The sequence below is a fragment of the Anoplopoma fimbria genome, chromosome 8, assembly GCF_027596085.1.
Source record: "Anoplopoma fimbria isolate UVic2021 breed Golden Eagle Sablefish chromosome 8, Afim_UVic_2022, whole genome shotgun sequence".
NCBI lineage: Eukaryota > Metazoa > Chordata > Actinopteri > Perciformes > Anoplopomatidae > Anoplopoma > Anoplopoma fimbria.
The window spans coordinates 21,196,466-21,216,499 of NC_072456.1; the positions used below are offsets into that span (position 1 = coordinate 21,196,466).

The window sequence follows — 20,034 nt, forward strand, 5'->3', positions numbered from 1 at the left end:
ATTAAAAGGTGTTTCTAACATTAAGTTAAATCAATACCTCTCTGATGGTGTCAATCAAAACTAAACTTTATTATCTTTGTAAATGAGCTATTGGATTTGAGTTTATAGGTTTACCTAATAAAGTCAATGAGAGCATATTTTTGCATGTCAAATCTTAATCTGCAAAGTAGTTTGTAATTATAGTTGTTGGAGAAAATGTAGTGGAGAAAAAAGAACAATAATTTCCTCTGAAATGTGAAGTATTAAGATAGTTAAGTGCAATTTACTTTAGTAAATGTGTCCTTGATGAACAGGCAGAAACTCAGTCGTTGTTGCAAGTTTAATTCCAGGCCGACATAACATTTCATGAGCAATCATTTAAAATACAACCAGTATGAAAACATCCTTTAGGCATTCATTCAGTGTGCATCAAACTGCTACAGATCTACTACATACTGTTCTTCAAGTCATTCTCTTTTTCTCTTTGCTTTTAGGCCATGGGTCTGAATCCAGCTCCCACTTTTAAAGGTATTCTCTGTATTGGAATTGGTATTGAACATTGTGATGTGGATGATATCAAGCTATGAAGTTGCTACTACTGTACAGTGTACAGTGATCTGAAGGCCCATCCTAGGTTTCATGCGTACCCAGATTGTCTGCTGCAGGGCAGGGTGAGATCGGTAAACCACTAACCACTTCTCTCTACTCGTGAGTGGATGAGATGTATGCGGACCTTGGATGTGGTCCGGTTTCGCCCTTTGAATGATTTTATTGCCCTGAAACCGTTTGGCAGCACTGATGAGAAGTGCTGGAGACAGAGTTGTGGTCAGGATTTGAAAAGATGAAATAGTGGGCTGTGTGTGTGTGCGCTCTAAGTGATGTTCTCCAGGATGTAAAAGATGAGCTCCATCACAATGGGCTCATCTCCTCTCTTGCGCCCCCTGCTGTGTATGACGGGGATCAGCACGCTGTCCAGGGCGTTCAGGTACTGAGCAGGGAGGGGAAGCCCATTGCTCCCAGCCACAAATCCCACCTGAAATTACAAAACCAACCAGTAATTAGTATAATATAGTCACACCCAGGAGCTTGAGTTATTAACTTTTAAGCTGTGCATAGTGTGAGTCATATGTTACACCACTCAAAGTTAGACCAGTATGATATTTTAAGAAAGATCCCTCACTATTTTTCATAAGTGGAAGAGCATCTGAAACCTTAAGGAATCCCGTGCTGATGTAATTATCACATTGTTAGCAGAGTACAACTTATTCTTGTAGCATAGAAAATAAACTGCTTATTAAAGAATTCATAAATGATCGCTATTAAAAAAGATAATGCTCATAGAAAAAGGATTTAATCTCGACGTCGAGGTTGTATTGGCTTCATTTTATGAATCTACAGGCTGACATTATTACCAAAAAATCAAGAATAGATACAGACACTACATTCTGCCTGAAAATAGTAGTAGTAACTAAAAACAATGTGTTATTTCAGCAAATTTTCACATTGAAGTCAATATAATTAATTAATTAACCATTGTATTTGTTTAAACACGTGATATAGTGGTAGCCCAACCTAAGAGTCACATTTCTGTACTTATGTATTTTGGCTTTGTAGTTGAGATAAGCTAAGCTAAGACAAGGTAATCTTTATTAGTCCCACAGCAGGGACTCTATTCATTAGGGAAGTGTTCATGATGCAACCTTATTATGGGAGGTTAGTCACAATATGTTTTTGTGATTCAGCTCACTGATACCGATGACTAAATATCCTTTTCTGACCTCTTGAGATTCAAAGGCCACACGCAGCCCCAGCTTGGCCATCCCGTCCTCTTTCAGCAGTTTGAGGTGAGGACACAGTGCCAAGCAAAAGGCCCGGGCGATCCGCTCCGTTAACCGGTCGTGTTCAGCGGAGTCACTCGCTCCTCCTTTGGGGTGATTCCCCCTCTGCAGGAAGAACACCTGCACAACACATAGACAGAGATGTACAGGGAGGAGGCAGTTCCTGATGGACTTATGTAAAAGGCTGAAACTAACGATTATTTTCATTGCACATAAATCTCTTGATCATTTTATCGATTAATGAATTAGTTGTTTTGTTTATAAAATGTGAGAATGTCAAATGTGTTTTCCCAAAGACTCAGATCCTTTATAGTCTTGTATAGTCCACAACTGAAAGATATTCAGTTTACTGTCATTGTGGAGTAAATAAATAAGAAAATAATCACATTTAAGGAGCTGGAATCAGAGAAATATGACTTTTTTCTTAAAAAATGAGTCAAACCGTTTAATTTATCATCAAAATAGTTGGTGATTCATTTAATAGTTGACAACTAATTGATTAAAAGTTGCTGCTTATGTTGATATTTTAAGCAGATCATCATATTTACTTCTGTCCAGCGGATGATCTTTCCGTTTTCTTTGTATTCTGACTTCTGAAACATCTTCATACTGCTGATGGACTCCATTGATTTCCCATCTATGGGGCTTATAACTCTGGAGGACACACATTCACAACATAGGACAGAAATGTAAATACAGACCTTATTGTCTTAAAGCCTGCATACTCTGTTATATTGTTCTCTTTGAGCACAAAAGCATCATTCTGCCACATGCACATGAAACAGGCGGGGACACACTCACCCCTTATTCACAGAGCATTTCTCCTCCACCCACTGTACACACACTAGCTCCTGGCTGTCTGATTGGTCGAGACGTCCACAGGTGACTGAGTAGTCTTTCATGTCCCGTAGCGACCGGCGGAGCTCGGCCATGGTTTCCACGGTGATCTGCACCATCAGTCCATCTGGGGAGGAGGGGACAGCGATACAGGAGGAACACACGAACAGACACACGCACACTCACATGCATCAACATGTACACACGCTTAGACAAACAGTCTGTTAAAATGTACACAGACACACACATATACACACACATTCTGAATGAACCAGTCTTAAAGCAAGGGATGTTAACATGCACTACTTTTTTCTTTTCTTTTTTTTAATAGTGAAATTATTTAAGCAATGAATTTCCTGCAGGGCATGAAAATGTCAAGGTGAACCTGACTCCCCTCTGAGCGGACATCCTACCTTCTACAATGCTGGACTTGGCAAGGTATCCTGCAGAGGCTTTCAGTGCACTGCTGAATATAAAAAAGCACGATCCAGTAACTACAATACAAAAAAAAAAGAGAAGAAAAAAAACATATTTAGAGACAAACTCTGTGGCTCCAATCCTGAAACATTAGTATTTATAGTAACAGGAAAAAAACTATCACGTTGTGCCATCTAGTGTTACATAAGAGAACTGCTTTGGTGCAGTGGGCCACTTTGTTTTTCTTTAAATTCCCTTTTGGACCCAATTAAAAAGATATATTGTTTAACAGTATTCTGTCCATATTCTGTCCCGATACAATTACATCCATGTCAATTTTAATTGAATAATTTTTTTTGAATTTTGCAGGGGCTGCACAATTACGTGAAAACGTCTCCATAACGTTTACATACTTCCTTGTGTCAGAGAACAACATTACATTACATTACATTACAGTCATTTAGCAGACGCTTTTATCCAAAGCGACTTACAATAAGTGTATTCAACATAGGTATTCAAGATAACTACTAGTCACCAGAAGTCATAAGTGCATCTCTTTTCTACAAATGGAATGTCTTTGCTAACATGGGAATGAAGAATAAAATGTCATGGGCAGCGAATACTATTTTAAAAAGGTATAAAATTAGTAGATAGAACCAAATGGTGCTTTGATCGCTTTCTTTCCAGTGCAGCAATTCAACTGCACCAATGTTCCCCATAATAACAGGTGAATTATCTTATCAGTCAATCTAGGTGTTTCCCTTGTTGCAATCCACACCTCTGATTATAATGAATGTTTCCCACTACTGCTTGATTATGTAACATAAAACCCAGACTGTGATATCTTGTTGTGCCTCCCAGTATCCTGTAATGGCCCACCTTTGCGTGGCTGATTGTGGATGCTGATGGCCTGGGTCTGATACTGGCCATCGTCTCCTTGCACGCAGATGAGGTGGGAGTCTGCAGTCTCGTTGAAGCACGCCCCAATGGCCAGCACATGCTCATTGGACTTATTCAAAGCCTTCATTAGCTAGTGAGAGGGAAGGATGACGATTGATCAAATATAAACTACATCCACATTATTAATATTAACTCTGTGAGGCATATAAAGGCTTATTCCTACCTCATTATACCCAGTGGTCGGTATCTTTATGCAGGTCCTCTGAGCCTCTAGATCCACAGTGAGCCCCGGCACCATTGGTAGGCTGTAACGGTAATTCCTAAAGTCCTGGAACATGATGGAAGGAACAGTAAAGTTTGCTCCAAAACACAAAACCTAACTCCTAATGCTGGGAAATGTGGTTTTGTAACAACACCAAACAGAAGTTGTAACAAAATGTGCCACTCACCACTAACAGTCTCATTATGGTGTGGCCAATTTCCCCAAACAAGGGCTTCCTAAAACGCACGCTGTACAGAGGACACGGGTAAACTGGAAAAAAGAAAGAAAAGTGGTAACTGGAGAGAAACCCTGTAGAGTTACAGATGTGGCATATCATACATGGGTGGCTGGCTTACATCTGTATTCGGCCCCCAATCGCAGCATGAGGCGCAAGGGAAAGGCTTTGGCCCAGGCCACCTCTGCTCTGTGGACCAGCAGGCCAAAGAGGTAGGGCTGGTTGGGCAGAGGTAGAGCTTGAAGGGACTGGAGAGTGGAGCGGATGTACAGGAAGCCTGCGTGCTCCTCACTACCCAGGAAGCTACTGCCGAACAAGGACAGCGACAGGTGTTTCACAACCTTTCCTGCAGAAATACAGAGGTAAAGGACACACGTCATCATACAAGAAACAACACTTTCTACAAAATTCTATATAAATCATGCCCTGCGACAGACCTGTCCAGGGTGTACCCTGCCTTCGCCCATTGACAGCTGAGATCGGCTCCAGCACCCCTGTGACCCTTAACTGGATAAGCAGGTTACGGAAAATGAATGAATGAATGAATGAATGAATATAAATCATGAGTACTAAACATAACAAGTTGAAAATGACTGTGTGTAAACATGTTATTGTGTGGCTCTGACCTGTGAGGGTGTCCCGGTACAGCTGGATAATGTGGCTGAAAATGTCTTTGGGGAAGCTTTTCTCTTCAGGCAAACACTGCAGCAACAACACCACCTCCACCTGGCCCACAGCGTGCATTCCCTTTGTTGTCACGCACCAGCACTTCCTGTTAACATCTGTCACACAATCAAGGCACATCCTCAGAGGGGCTAAAAGGATAGTTGTTGTTTTTTTTTTAATTCCAACTAAAAGCCCATTCAGTCATCCCTTTTTGTAGTCAATAATAAGACTGATTTATTTGTTGGATCACAGAAGCCCTAATTGTGTACAATATGTTGTCAATGTGTCTTTTTCTATGCACTTTATGGCGGACGATGAGGAGAAGAAAAAAAAGAAAAAACGTACAGTTGACCAGCTTGACCATAGCAAGCAGGTTAGCATTGAGGACGAACACCAGGGGCTTGGGCCTTCCACTCTCCAGCTCCTGAATGAGCAGCATCTCAGAGGGCTGCTCCTCCACAGTGTAATCTGAAGAACAAAGACATAAAAACACTGCTTTATCTTCTACTGCCTTTGCTTTGAGCTGGAACAGAAACTTAGTATTCTGACACTGTACTTTCATCCATTACAAGCACATACAATAGCTTAATTAATGACTTCAAGATCCATTTTTGAAGATGAACTCAGAGCTGTTTTAGTATTTAATAACCATTGTCTAAGCCTGATCCTAATTAGGTTGAAAGGACAGGTAGTTCTTATTATTGCTATAATTTTTAGACTCCTCTGTTTAACCCAGAAGGGCGGGATGAACGTTATCATTAAGCGATGACCCTCTCTGAGCAGGCCTCTCCCTTCAGGAGCCTGGTGGGCGGAGTCATGTCATCAGGGAGATTCAACTCACCCGTCTGCCTGCAGGAAAATATTATCTGGTGGCAGCCATTCTCTCTCCTCACTGTGGTTTTTGTTATTATTATTACACTTTAGTTATGTGAAATATACTTATTAGTTACACCTTTTGTGTAGTCATCCCTCCTTATTCCAGTTCTGACAGTAACAGCACTATAGGGAGTAGTCAGGACTTTTAAGTGGGAATAATCATAAACATAAAACACTAAATTAATTATATAACTTATAATTATCAGGATAGATAAGCTTAAAAAGTAGGTAATTGAGTACTATTCTGTAGATTCTGCTGTCCTTTCGTTCTGAGTTTCAGTTTGCTCATCCTTCTGTTGTCACATTGTCAACATCAGAGAAACTTTCACCTTGTCTTGTGCTGCCTGATTTGCATAGAACTCCTGTTTGATCCTCTGCTTTTATCTTGACACTGTGCAAGAGTTGATGTTACCAAAAAGTGAACAAAGCACATTTCAAGCTCAGGAAAATACCAGCACATGTTCCACCGCAAACAACAAAATCCACCAAGATATTTTGCTCGATCTTTAACTCTCACCCTCAAATGGCATGAAACCTGTCTTACCTCCTTTGACTCCTGTGGAGGTGAGGATGGGTGGGAGGCCAACGAGGGGGATGAGGTTGGCAGAGCTGCTCACTAAAGCTGTGGTGCCCCAGCCGTAAGGACCGCAGGCCTCCTACAGGAAGAGGGAGCACAAGTTTTTTGTACAAACCTTCTGACTACTTGTGGTACAACAAATATGTTCAGTAATCTTACATTGATATTTGTCCCATGTGGACGCAAGGCTCTCCTGATCTGTGGTGAACCCACAGGACTTCTAACCGCCCCGCCCAGCGCTCGTCTCATCAGCGGTGAGAACCCTCGGACCGGTGTGGTCGGAGCAGACTCCGACTGCTTCTTGGGGAGGATGTCATCTGCAAACCACACCCTCCTTTTCCCCCTTGGAGGTGTCCCTGAAGAAAGGATGCAATAATTACTCATCCAAAGGTTTCATTCAATTACTGTGAACTTTAACAAATAAATCAATAATCTGTGCTCACTTTTGATGAGGGTTGAATGACAGGAAATACAAACTCGTCCCTCCTTGCCATCCAGATGTGTCAGTCTGAACTTCAGACTGGAGCAAAGCGAACAAAAAATCTACACAAGTGCACATGCACACGCCACACAAGGACAGTTTACACATTAACACATCAACAGCAAGTAACTTGTCACAAAGTTTCTTGACAACATCAATATTTAATTCTAAATTCTGCACAACACATTACCATTCTTCCTCACCTTCCCACAGGCCCGGCAGTGATGCCTCCTCTTAGTAAACGTAAACTTGACCCCACACTTCATGCAGACCTGCGCCTGAGCATCAGGGACCCACACTGGAGCTACCTCCCCGAGGACAGCGCCCCGATCCTTGGACAGAATGCCAACGGGGCTCAGCTGGGACTCGTTGTCCGGATCCAGAGGAGAAGCTGCACAGTCCCCCATCGCTCCCTCCTCACCGGCTGCCTCGGCGTTGCTGCTGTCCGTCTCATCTCCTCCATTAGAGCTGACCGCCTTAAACTGGCTCTGGAGCTCCTTGGACCCCCTGCCGTTTGTCTCATCAAGTGAGGGAGTAGAGGGTGCTGCTGACGCCTCCGAGCTGCAGGACTGCTGCTCCAGCCGGCTCTCCTCCAGCTCCTTCTCCTCAACCACAGAGTCCTCCTTTGATGGGAGAGCCTTGGGCTTCTTCTGCTCCACCTCTGCCGCCTCGTCTTCCTCTTCCTCCTCCTCCTCCTCCTCCTCCTCCTCCTCTTCCTCCTCCGGCCATGCAGCCTCTGCAGGGCTCAGCACCAAGGGGCTGGGAGACTCCCCGAAACAACTCTCACCCCACGAGGAGATGGAGGTCACAGTGCAGCTGCCTTCCTCCAGCTGGGAGGGGGAAGCCGTTTTGGCAGGATGTTCAGACGGTTTCTTCTCACATGGCTCAAAGCTGCTTCTGACTGACGCATCTGAAGAAGTCTTGGACGGAGATTCTGGTCGTATTTGGCCACAACCCAATCCCGGTTTGGACACGTCCCCATTGTTGAGCACCAGCACACAGGGTCTGTTGAGCCAGTGGTGCTTGGTGTCCTGAAGAGATGGATTGTCTCCTTCATCTGTTCCCGAAGAAGAGCATGATCATCATTAACTCTCACTGTGTCTGTCACTCTTTCCGTCACGCACACACTTTCACACACCGTGCTTGCATGCTCATTAATGACGACCTATTAGGAGGGATGTGTTCACATGTGCTAAGTGCCCATTTGACAGCGTGCGATAATCTATCTCATCGCCCTGAACAGCTTTCGATCCTCACGAAAGGCATCATTATCAGTCAGTCGCCCCTTCAGAGGTGTGCTTGAGCTGCTCCCAGAACAGCCCAGATGGTTGTTCTGGGGGGAGGGTGGTTGTGGATTAAATATTGATGTAAAATCAATAATAGCTGTATAAGTTGTAAGTTGATGATAGCACACAGCTGCTGGTTCCCCAGAGAACCAAATGTTCAATAGTGGTTCTGTGTTTTTGATTGGCTCTGCAGGGTATCTTATATGGAGTGTCCAAATATTTACCATGAGGATTTGCAGATGTTTTATTTTTCTGGCTTAAAGGTGTCACTGAAACCATGACTGGTCCTGTGTTTTGGTCCATTTGTTGTGTGTCTTTGGTGGTAGACAGATGATAATCAAGTAAATATATCCACCCTTTTATTCTGAATGACTGCATTCACAATCTCAACATGAGATTCCACATAAAGCCAAATGTCTTCTCTGATGACAGACAATTACTGTTTTTTTTGCTCCTTTTTCTCTCACATGGTAGTTACGTAATAACCATTACTGTTCATTACCAGCCCGCATGGGAGTTAACGTGCCATTAGCCGGTGTTTCATGGAGCTGGAGCTGCCAGGGATTCATGGAGAGTTATGACTCAGCAGCACCCGGTAAGAGGAATGAAACCGACCACCACAGATCAGAGCCCATATAGTAAAGAATACTGCTGCTGTGTATTACAGGCTGCTCCAATCTATACCACACTGCAATGATCTGGTCTAATCTTCCAGGTTGAACTGCATTGCAGGTGCCTCACTTAAAGCCATAAAAAAGAAAACAGAAGGCGGTCCGTGTGGTTCCAGCTGCGGGGCTGCAGAGTGAAGATTTCCCCGGCTGACCTGGAGCGATCGCTTCCCGGAACAGTGACGCATTCCACACACACACACACACACACACACACACACACACACACACACACACACACACACACACACACACACACACACACACACACACACACACACACACACACACACACACACACACACACACACACACACACACACACACACACACACACGTTTAATCAGCCCCCAGGCACCGAGGCCGGCGGCAATGCGACACTCACCCCGTTACATCAGAGACACACACACACACACACACACACACACACACACACACACACACACACACACACACACACACACACACACACACACACACACGTGTATGTATGTCAGCAGCATCACACGGGAATGTCAGCAGCATCACACGGGAATGTGCGCACACACACACACACACGCGTTTTGGATGATGCGGACTATGCGCGCTGCGAAATGCTGTATCAGCGATTTTTTTTCTCCCCATGACAAACACAGAGGCGCTGTATCATCATCATCATCATCATCATCATCATCATCATCATCATCACCACCACCACCATCCTGTAACGCGCAGGGCAATGAATGCAGCATCTTTAATCCTTACCTTCTGTTATTGCTCCCAGCAGGCTTTCATTCTCATCATCCCGCGCTGAGAAGAACTTCAGCATCTTTTTGTTTGTTTTTATCCGGTTACATGTGAGAGCCGAGGCGCGCGCAGGGATCCAGGCGGCGGTGCCTTGCTCACAAGCGGAGGATGGGATGGTTTCGCCTCTCCTCACCCCTCTCTGTGATCTCCCTCCTCCCCTGTGTCTCTCTGCGGCTCTTTGAAGAGAAACTCAAGAGGTGTGCAGAAATGTCCCTCCCCAGTTTTGCCGTCTACACAGCCCGCAGGTCCGCACGCAGGCCAAGACAACACGAGCTGTGTGTGTGTGTGTGTGTGTGTGTGTGTGTGTGTGTGTGTGTGTGTGTGTGTGATGCCAAGATATATATGAACAGCCTGGCTGCATGCAAGACCTGTCATATACTGTAGGAAATATATCATGAGTGGATCATTTCCATGCAAAAAAAACAACAAACTCAAATCTTTCAGTTTGAATGAGAACCATTGATATTTACACAATCTTGTCAATGACCACAGCACCATCTACAAAATGTTAATCACCTTTATTTTGTTTCATAAACAAAAAAGTCTTAAGACTAGCTTTAATGACCACTGTAGTCCTGACCATGACTGACACTGTGGTGAAGGGGTTTGACCGTTTGCCAGAAGGGGACTATTTTTTTCTGTTTATTTGTTATAAGAGCACAAGCCGGTCTGACTCGGACATCCGTGGGTCATCGTGAAATAGAAAAGTCTCTGGTTTGTGGGGGTAGCGTCTGATATGTCTGGTTGACTAGACTTTTAAAATCACAGGTGGAGGTTTCTTGCTTCATTGCAGTCCAGCCTGTGTGCATGGTGAGCTCCGTGTGCGTCAGTTTGCCTCGTTCTTCGACGCTTCATCGAAGTTCTCCACTAGATCTGCAGGACGACGACACATTGTGCATTATTACACGTGAAGGAAATTGTTACGACTCTACAAAATGATGTAAATAAATGCACTCGGCTGAATTATTTAAATCCAAGGACTGCAGTAGGCAGTATACCACTTATACAAAGTGGATCTTCTTTATTTGAATAAATAACAGACTCAGCATTAATGAGAATAAGTTGAAATGTGTGTGTGGACGGACAAAATCAATTTGCTGATCAGACTTTTACACATTTTATGGTCCATACCTGGAACATCGTCATCCTCTTCCTCAATGTCCTCTGCCTTTGGAGCCTTGCTGTCGAGAGCTGAGATATAATGTACAAATAAAAACATTAAAAAAAAAACATTACAGCTTTGTAACTAGATATAATATTTTTGTTAAAGAATATGTCAGGTGTTATTTTTCTCATGCCATAAAAAGAGCAAAACCAAAAAGTGTTTTTTTTCTACTAACAAAACACTTCTGTGTGACCAATTAGTGGTATCATCTGTACCTCTGTGACATAGACCTCCTTTGTTTTTAAAAATATAAAAAAAAATCAGTGAGCCACATCTTTACACTGGGGGACATTATGCTTCATTATAATGAACAGGGGACCCGCATACACCATCCTGCTGCTGTAAATACTCATTAGAGCACAGAATGTGTATTAATCCACCTCTGAAAATAGTCCCTCACAAACTTACTCCTGTTTTCAGTAATGTTTGATAAAAAAACAACAACACAGTGCTCTGCTGTTTAAGGACATTATTTGGCCCTTTTCAAAACAAATGTAAATTTGTCTCTGAAAATAAAAACTTGAATGGAATATTGGTGAAACTTTAGAGAAAGAAAATGAGCAACAGAGGAGGGATTCCATGTTAATTGAGCCAGTCCTTAGCATCACACACACACACACACATTCTGCCATCTTCTCCTTGAGAAAAAGTTGTACTTCACTTACATTAGATATTAATACCTAAATGCCTTCAGATTTTTTTTTTCCCCCATCACATGGTATCAAGCAAGTTGCACTTCATATGCAAGCTGCAATAGGGATGACACATATGTACACCACTAAACCACAAAGGAGGTGTTGCAAGAAGTTTCACAGGAACACAATTGTTATCCAACTCTGCTATCAGCTACAGACGCCTCCCCTCCAACAGGAAGTGACTCATCTTAACTAAACCACACGAAATCATCCTCCTCTTTAAGGCACACCCACCTTGCCGAGGGAACTGTTCTGCCAGTTTGCGCAGGCTGCTGAGGCTGTCTGCTCCCAGCTGACTGAGGATGCCCGGAAGCATCTCTGTCAGCTGCTTGGTCTCTGCGTGGCCCGTGATGGCGAAGGTGTTGGCGGACAGAGAGGCCTGAACTTTGGGGTTGTTGAAGTGGATCACAGTCCCGTCGTCCTTGATCATGTTCACCTCAGAAGACAAAGACCACTCAGTTTTTAATTAGGGCTAAATGCTCTGGTGTATTGATCTCAGAAGTTGCTCTATGCTGAGTATAAGTATGCAAAGTACGAAGCAGTCTGGTCTACACAGTAAGAACGCATCACTCATTAATGTAAAAGTAAGATCATGTTCAGGGTGTCCTTATAGAGAAGATCCATAGAAAATTACCTCCTCAATTCCAGCAATATTGTTGACAGCCAACTTCTTAAGTGAACTCTGAAGCTTTTTGTCATCAGCTGTTGCAGTTCTGTGTACGACCTTCTTCTTCCTACGTGCAGATCCCTAAAACAGAAGTAGATGTAAGACTCCTACATGACAGCCACTTGAAGCTAGCTCTGACTTAAAAGAGTGACAGCATTAGAGGAAAGGAAAAAAAGCTACAGAGGTAACATAGCCTTTGTAGTTGTTGTGCAGTATTTCAAACAAGATTCCCAATTCAATAAAAATATGAGTCAAACAATTCACAAGGTGCTTCTGTTCAAAATCTTCTGGAATTCAGTGCTGCAGTCTGGAGAGTTTAAAAACTCAGCCATTTACACTCACACACACACATATATATATACAAACATATAGTACATAAATGTAAACACATAATATAAAACTGTGTTAATTAATATCTCTTTTATGATTTTTAACTGCAATATATGGGCAACAAGCTTATACCAACCGACATAGCGGACAGACACATCAGTCTCCTGTATTTATTGTATGTGTTACACTGCTGACTAATTACTCAATGTGGGTCTGGCTCCAATAATACTGATGCAACCATAACATAGCGATGTATCCTTTGAGTTAGGGCTGCACATAAATTATCACTAATATCTTCTACTTATATTATATATTTTTAATACATTTGCATTAATAGTTAAATAATAGTTAAAATAGTTTTTTCTGTCTGTAAATATAATATTTCAGTTATTGTTGATTTTCTACTGTTTTTTATTGCTTATTTATAATACTTTTTTTTTTTTTTTTTTTTTTTCATTTTTTACTTTTATCTTGTCTTTCTTCTACTATGTCTCTTGTGTGCACTTTACTCTACGCTGCTGTAAGCCTGCAAATTTCCCCGCTGCGGGACTAATAAAGGATTATCTTATCTTATCTTATTATTTTTTAAATCAATCTTAAAGTAAAGCACAGTCTTGTTCAATTGAAAGTGTATTATGATAACAAACTGACATACTGAGTACAGCAATGCATTTAAGTAGAACCTTGTAAATGACAACAAGTAAAAACAAAATACATATACCACCTTTTAATGCAATATGTATTGTAGGTGGATTAGCATAATTTATTTCACATAATAAAAAAAGAAACCTTACTATCTCACCAAACATCACACCTGTCCAATCAAAACAATAAACACTTCCTGGTTGTCAACTTACCTTTCCCCCTATCCGGACCTGGGCTTGAAGCTTTGCCAATTTTTCTTGATTCATGTTCACACCTAGATAATAACAAAAACAATTAAGATAATGTTGAAAAAAAAATTAAATGTCATGTGTAAGCAGCTAAACAACTAGCATGCTGTCGACTGTGAGCTGCAACAACAACATGAGTTAACCAGAAATAATCCTAAAGAAAACAGTAAAAAAATATAATATATGTTTAATCAATAAAGCAAACCAATAAAAAAACAAACATTTAAGTGACATTAAAATGACACCACGCTGCTGCAGTAATAACTCCAAGTTGTCAGTGTGCTCTCTCTCTCTCTGTGTGTGTGTGTGTGTGTGTGTGTGTGTGTGTGTGTGTGTGTGTGTGTGTGTGTGTGTGTGTTTGGTTAGCAGCTGCAGACATTAAACACAACACAGGGCCTCCGGACTGAAAACAGCGTGTCACCGCTCGGCTCGGTCCGACAGCTCCGGTCCGGCCACACACCAACAAACAAAGGTTCCGCAGGCACCGCACGGTACACACAAATCAACATCTATCATCCCCAAACCTGGTCAAATATCCACACAGGCATGCGGTGGCGAAAGATGGAGGTTACGAGGAAGAGATTACGTCACAGACCATACGGATTTTTTTTCTTCTTCTTCTTCTGCGTTTCCGACCAGTTAGAGGGGTTTGAGCATGGTGCTGCCACCTACAGGATGGTTTATGTATTACACTCCCATCCATCCACTGTAGACTCGAAATGTGTCTGAAAACGTCAATGTTTTTGCCTTTTCACAAACCATTGAGACATTTAATGATTAAAAGATTTAATTAAGATATGGAAATATGGAAAATTCCAAAGAAAGAAAGAAAACAACAGTCTTATATGGAGCAAGAAGTGAGAATCTGAATTAATAATTGTTTCTTTTTAATTTTGGTTAGTTAAAAGCAAATAGTAGCAATAGTAAAAGCCATAATTAAATTTGTCAAGTCATATTTTTCAAATAATGGAATATTAATCCCTTCATGCATAGAGGTCAATACAGTGGACAGCTATTCAAATGTTGTTTTCTTGTATATGCATGGGTTTTGATGGGCTAGTTGCACATCAGCCACTACAGTGGGCGCTATTGTAGTGGCTGATGTGCAACTAAGCCATCAAAACCCATGCAGAATCTGAATTTATAATTGTTTCTTTTTAATTTTGGTTAGTTATAATTAACAAACTGGTATTGTAATGAAAAAAATAATACAATTTGCGTTTCATTTAAGCATTTTAAAAGCAAATAGTAGCAATAGTAAAAGCCATAATTAAATTTGTCAAGTCATATTTTCCTGTTTTTAAATAATGGAATATTAAATGCATTTTAATGTGGAATCCTAATATTACTATTTAATTATTGATTTTGTTTTTCCGTTTATTTGTCTTCTGATTAAAATCCACCTCATAATATATTTGTTCTCTGCTCCACTGTTATAGTCACAGTTTCCTTTGTGGGATCGTTTTACTTTAGTTACTCTAAAGAATGTCTCTCAAAGACATGTGAACAGTGTGCCACCTACAAGTTAAATCAAATTACATGAAACCCCCAGAGCAACAGTAGGAACTGTAATTAGCATTAACTCTGTCAACACATAACATCTGGCAATTTATTAATCTGGTGTTATGTCCTTCTCATGACTGATAAATTATAATTAATATAACTGATTGGCATTTAATAGTTATAATTGATAATAATTTAACTCTAAAAACGTCTTTAAATTATTGGTCCCACACCATCACAACAAAACATTTTCAAGAGTTTTAATTTGCTTTGTTTTTCCATTTTCACCTTTATTACACAGTTCAGCCCAAAGAAAATGATTTAATGAGAGAGAGAGCGCGTGATGATATGCTACAAACGTTCATATTACCACAAGCGGACCACTGATGGACTGATGATCCCTGCTCTGTCTGATAGATGGATAGATAGATGCTACAATTAATCAAACAGGGTATGTCATTGAGTCTTTCTGTAGACTGCATCAAAGTAGGTCATGATTTCAGTTACAGTATTTTGCACATTCTGGTGCAGACATTTGTGTTCTGCATTATACACGTGTTAACATTATAATCCAGAGAAATGTTGAGATCTCACATTGTCCTGAAGCTAATTGATTAGATCTTAATCGTGAATCCATATGTGGCTACTGCCAGTAACAGCAATAACAAAATAAGACAAAGAGAATCAAACACTTTCAGCAAAAAGTCCATAAATAAGGTTAAGGGCACAGGCTGGAGCCGCCAAATGGAAATCTAAGCAGCATTAAGAACAAAGAGGGTCTCTTTTCCAATTGAGAACCATCCTGACTCCAATGTTTTCTGAGCATTGTGAACGTTTTCAACAGATTTTGTTCAGAGCCGCCAATATGTAAAACATAGCTGAAGTTAAAGTGGCAATCTTCTCATTTAAATCAATGTCTGTTAAGTCACTATCCATCACTGAAGGAAGTAACACAGTGGTGAATGAGCCTATATGGCCCAAATGGTCAAAGTATTGCAAGATTTATACATTTTCAGTTTATGAACTGGGTGTCTGTCATGCAATTCCTGGAAAAAAATGCTGTGTTGCAGTTTTTCTCCATTGTATACACTCAAAAAAATTGATCTATGCACACAATTCTGAATTTTTTTAGCAAAATTCCATTGTTGTCACTGAAATATAAACTGTAAATCAACCAGGACTGAAAGCTCAAGGATTGCCACTTTAAGAAAAAAAAAGCTCACCCCACATTATACAACCACATAACTACCAGTTCACGGTGATCATTTTGTAAAGAGAGCCTGAAAACTAACTTTATAATGGTAGCTTATGTGCAGTAACTTTGATTGTCTGTATTCAAACAAAGCTCTGCACATCTTCACAGCTTCTTCCTGTTTTTCCTCACATGGTGGTCTCATATCAGATCATGTGACCAGGGTTCAGGTGATGGATTTCATCGCAGTATCTTGCAGAGGTAATCTAGCGAGGTAGCGGCAGTCAGTCGGACCAAAGCCCGAGTTGCTGGTCTCCATGGAGCTGTGGAGAATGCTGCGCTGCCAGCGTTGTAGATAGTGAGACTTTGGGCCCCAGCAGCCGTTGAGCAACATGAACATTTTCCTCAGAACAGCCTTCCTCAGCAGGATGTAGACCCAGGGGTCCAGGATCTGGTTCCACGTAGCCATACGCACCACCATCAGGAGATTGAAGGACGCAGACTCGTCCTTGGCTCTGGTGCTCAGCATGATGACACAGATCTGGTGGAGTGGCCATTGAATAATGGAGAGTGACAAGAAGCAAAAAATAATTGAATAGCTGCATAATAACTAGACAGATAAACCATTAACTATTAATTATAATATTTCAGTTATTGTTGATTTTCTACTGTCTTTTATTGCTTATTTATAATACTTGTTTTTTTTATTTTCATTTTTTATTTTTATCTTGTCTTTCTTCTACTATGTCTCTTGTGTGCACTTTACTCTATGCTGCTGTAAGCCTGCAAATTTCCCCACTGCGGGACTAATAAAGGATTATCTTATCTTATCTTAACTGTATCATTTAATATAAATCCCTCAATCTCCATTTTATTTCAGTGACTGTATGAAAGCATCTCTCTCTATTGCACAAATGCTTTACTATTTTATGATTGAGTTTCAGTGTTACACAAAAGAGTCTGTAATACAGTAAATATGTTTTCCAACTTATCTTTCAAAACTTATGGCGTCTATCACAAAGCATCTTCCACTAACATTTGCATGCTGATTGTAAACTAATTAGTAAATTCTAACTGAATAAAAAACTATTTGATTATTTGCTATGTTTCTCTGTTACTGTGAGAATAACATGTTTTTTAATGTTTTTTTCTTTGGTCCTATTGCCAGATACAGGTACCATTAAAAATGTGTGAGACATGTTGCTCTATAACTGTAGTGTAAGAGAAGTGTGGCATGTAATGATCTAATGATGGAGACCACAGTGCACTTTTGCAGCAGCGACAAGAATATGAAGGTTTTGTAGAGTAGGAGAGGTGGCTTGAAATGCATGGACTTTTCAACCAAAGGTCGTGGATATTTCAAAGGACAATTATTGCATTTTGATGTTAGAAATGAATCGCTGAGAGCTCCAGCATCAAAGAATGAGATGGGGGAACGGATTGAAAAACTAGCTTTTTTTGGGGTCGTCTTCTCATCACACATAACATATATTAAAATGGCCAGGTTTCTGTATCATTTAAAAACCCATTTCACTGCCTCTGACAGTCACTTTGTACTCACCAATGTTATAAATCCATGACGGACACACTGACTAAGATGTGGTTTTAAGATCCGTAACGTGATGGTATGTGAGAATGTAAATCTAATACCGTTTCAACTCATATTCATGACTTCAGGCAGTAGGTTATGTGGGACCTGCCCATTCTTACCAGTAATGGGCCCCAGCACACGCAGGACACCAACATGATCCCCAGCAGCTGGCAGATCATCTCGATGTGGTAGGACGTGCCTCTACAATGATGCTTGCGGCGCAGTCTGGCCCGCAGTAGAGTGCAGCTTGTCATTGCATTGCACACAATGGAGAGCAGTAGGGCCAGCAGCCCCAGCATAGAGAAAATCAGTGGGAGGAGCACATCCAGCCAGTCTTTAGGTTCCTCCATATGGAAGAAGCACCAGCTCCTGGAGCTCTGAACCGTGTAGGGCCTCCACAGCAGCACTGGCAGCACAGCCACCAGGGCAGCGAGCAGCCAGGTGAGTCCCAGCAGCCGCTTCATGTGGTGGGATGCCATCGCTGTGGAGTGGAAGATAGGCCTGGTGACTCCAAGGCAGCGCTCCACCGCCATGGCGCTTCCCAGGAACAAGGGGCTCAGACCGAAGAACACCATGCACGCCCCGAAGACGCTGCACACGATGCTGTGAGGGTCGAACGTCTCCCATTTCTTGTGGAAGCTGTAGACGATGATCACCAGGGAGCCGTTGATGAGGTGACCCAGCAGGTCGGTGAGCACCAGGCTGCTGGCAAACAGCAGGAAGGACGCCTTGGACTTGATCCGGATGCGGTTGTAGGATTTGACGAGGATGAAGAGCGCGAGGCTGTTGGAGAAGATGCCCACAGTCATGGAGATGGCGGAGGCGGTGATAGACAGGTCCTTCTGGCTGCAGGTGTTGTTGCTTGGTCTGACCTCTGACCTGCAACCTGTTTCTGAGCTCCCATTGGCCATTGACATGGTGGACATGAAATCTGTAGGAGAGGATAAATAGTGGACGGGACCTGCATATAATACATTTGAAAATGTTTAACACTTTTGGATTTAAACTGCTAAAAAATGGCTTTCTATACATTTAATTTGGTGAGAAATGAATTCAACAATATCACACAGTTTCTCTGACTTAGAACAGATGCAGTTCATTGTTTTACAGCTCACATGCACTTTTGGGTGTGACTATACAGTGAAAGTCCTAGAATAAAAAAAATGTACTATACAAAAATGTCCCACATATTTTACAAGCCAATAACCTGTTCATGACTGGTTCAAAAATCCTGCTCAGTTCCTTACCTCAAGTGTGGTCTTCTGTTGCGCAAATCGCCATAAGTCGCCTTCACTCTGTGTCTTTTATGATCAGTAAAGCAACGAATCCTCAATATTTCCTGTCCAGGCTGCGATCAGCGCAACTATGCTCTGTCTGCGCTCCGCTGGAAGTCAGTGGAAGGCGGACGAGCTTCAGTCTGCGAGGTGTCACTTCACACTCAAACCCACCGTGGTGGCTGTACACATCTGTCGCATTCAGCAAAACAAAATGACAAGAAAACAGCTTGTATTGTGTGTTGTGGAAGAAAAGTTTCTTTAAGGTCCAATTCAGTTGGCTGGTTCAGATGAGCTTTATTCACTGCGCAGTGGAGACAGAACTCCACAGTATGCTTGTAGAATTCTCTCTGACTACAGTAGGTTCTGGTCAAGGTTATATACAGTGTTACAGAAAACAACAGTTAATCAGATGGTGTGGGTTGGGCTAAGCTTCTCAGGAAGGAAGGACATTTGATCAATCAGCACCAAAGATGTATTCATTGTCAGTTCAAAGAATGAGTTAAGTCTGAGAAGCAAACTGACAAGTCTGTAGTAGTGGATTAACATAGGTACAATACACGCTGAGCAATCTTCACATTGCATCAAAAGGTTTTACTAACAGAGGGTTATTAATGAATGTAAAATAGTTTCTGTCTGGACAGAGGTTACTGTTACTGAGACAGAACGGGCAGGAATACAAAGGCAATATAAAAGAATACAGTTAATACAAGTTAAAGATATAAAATCTTCTACATTTCCCCCTTTTGTCCTTCATAGGACAAAACAAAAAAAGGATTAAGGAAAATTACAACACATCAATTTTACACAATTCATCAAAGGCAATGTAGAAGAGTTCTTCAGGTAAGTGAGTAGTGAGACTTTCAGGAGGAACTCGTTGAACCATCATTTTAATAGTTATCTTAGCAGTAATAGT

At 41.5% G+C, this 20,034-nt stretch overlaps 3 protein-coding genes across 3 annotated transcripts; all 3 read right to left on the minus strand.

The window, feature by feature from the left end:
• Positions 1-850: 850 nt before the first annotated feature.
• On the minus strand, positions 851-9,830 carry zfyve9b (zinc finger, FYVE domain containing 9b). Its single transcript, XM_054603010.1, has 17 exons — positions 9,767-9,830; positions 7,821-8,125; positions 7,272-7,691; positions 7,031-7,130; positions 6,813-6,943; positions 6,528-6,666; positions 5,480-5,602; positions 5,095-5,250; positions 4,590-4,814; positions 4,421-4,503; positions 4,195-4,299; positions 3,951-4,101; positions 3,068-3,148; positions 2,619-2,781; positions 2,366-2,471; positions 1,758-1,937; positions 851-1,012 (listed from the first exon to the last, which is right to left on the minus strand). Exons 1-17 carry the CDS (start codon positions 9,828-9,830, stop codon positions 851-853), a joined length of 2,694 nt encoding a protein of 897 aa, XP_054458985.1.
• Positions 9,831-10,307: 477 nt separating this feature from the next.
• Positions 10,308-14,169, minus strand: btf3l4 (basic transcription factor 3-like 4). The gene is made up of 6 exons (XM_054602569.1): positions 14,083-14,169; positions 13,523-13,584; positions 12,303-12,416; positions 11,903-12,104; positions 10,940-10,999; positions 10,308-10,681 (listed from the first exon to the last, which is right to left on the minus strand). The coding sequence occupies exons 2-6, from the start codon at positions 13,574-13,576 to the stop codon at positions 10,635-10,637; spliced, it is 477 nt and encodes a 158-aa protein (XP_054458544.1). The 5' UTR covers positions 13,577-13,584; positions 14,083-14,169; the 3' UTR covers positions 10,308-10,634.
• A 2,310-nt stretch (positions 14,170-16,479) lies between these two features.
• On the minus strand, positions 16,480-19,137 carry ptgfr (prostaglandin F receptor (FP)). The gene is made up of 3 exons (XM_054603483.1): positions 19,092-19,137; positions 17,964-18,775; positions 16,480-16,794 (listed from the first exon to the last, which is right to left on the minus strand). The coding sequence occupies exons 2-3, from the start codon at positions 18,768-18,770 to the stop codon at positions 16,480-16,482; spliced, it is 1,122 nt and encodes a 373-aa protein (XP_054459458.1). The 5' UTR covers positions 18,771-18,775; positions 19,092-19,137.
• Between the last annotated feature and the right edge of the window lie 897 nt (positions 19,138-20,034).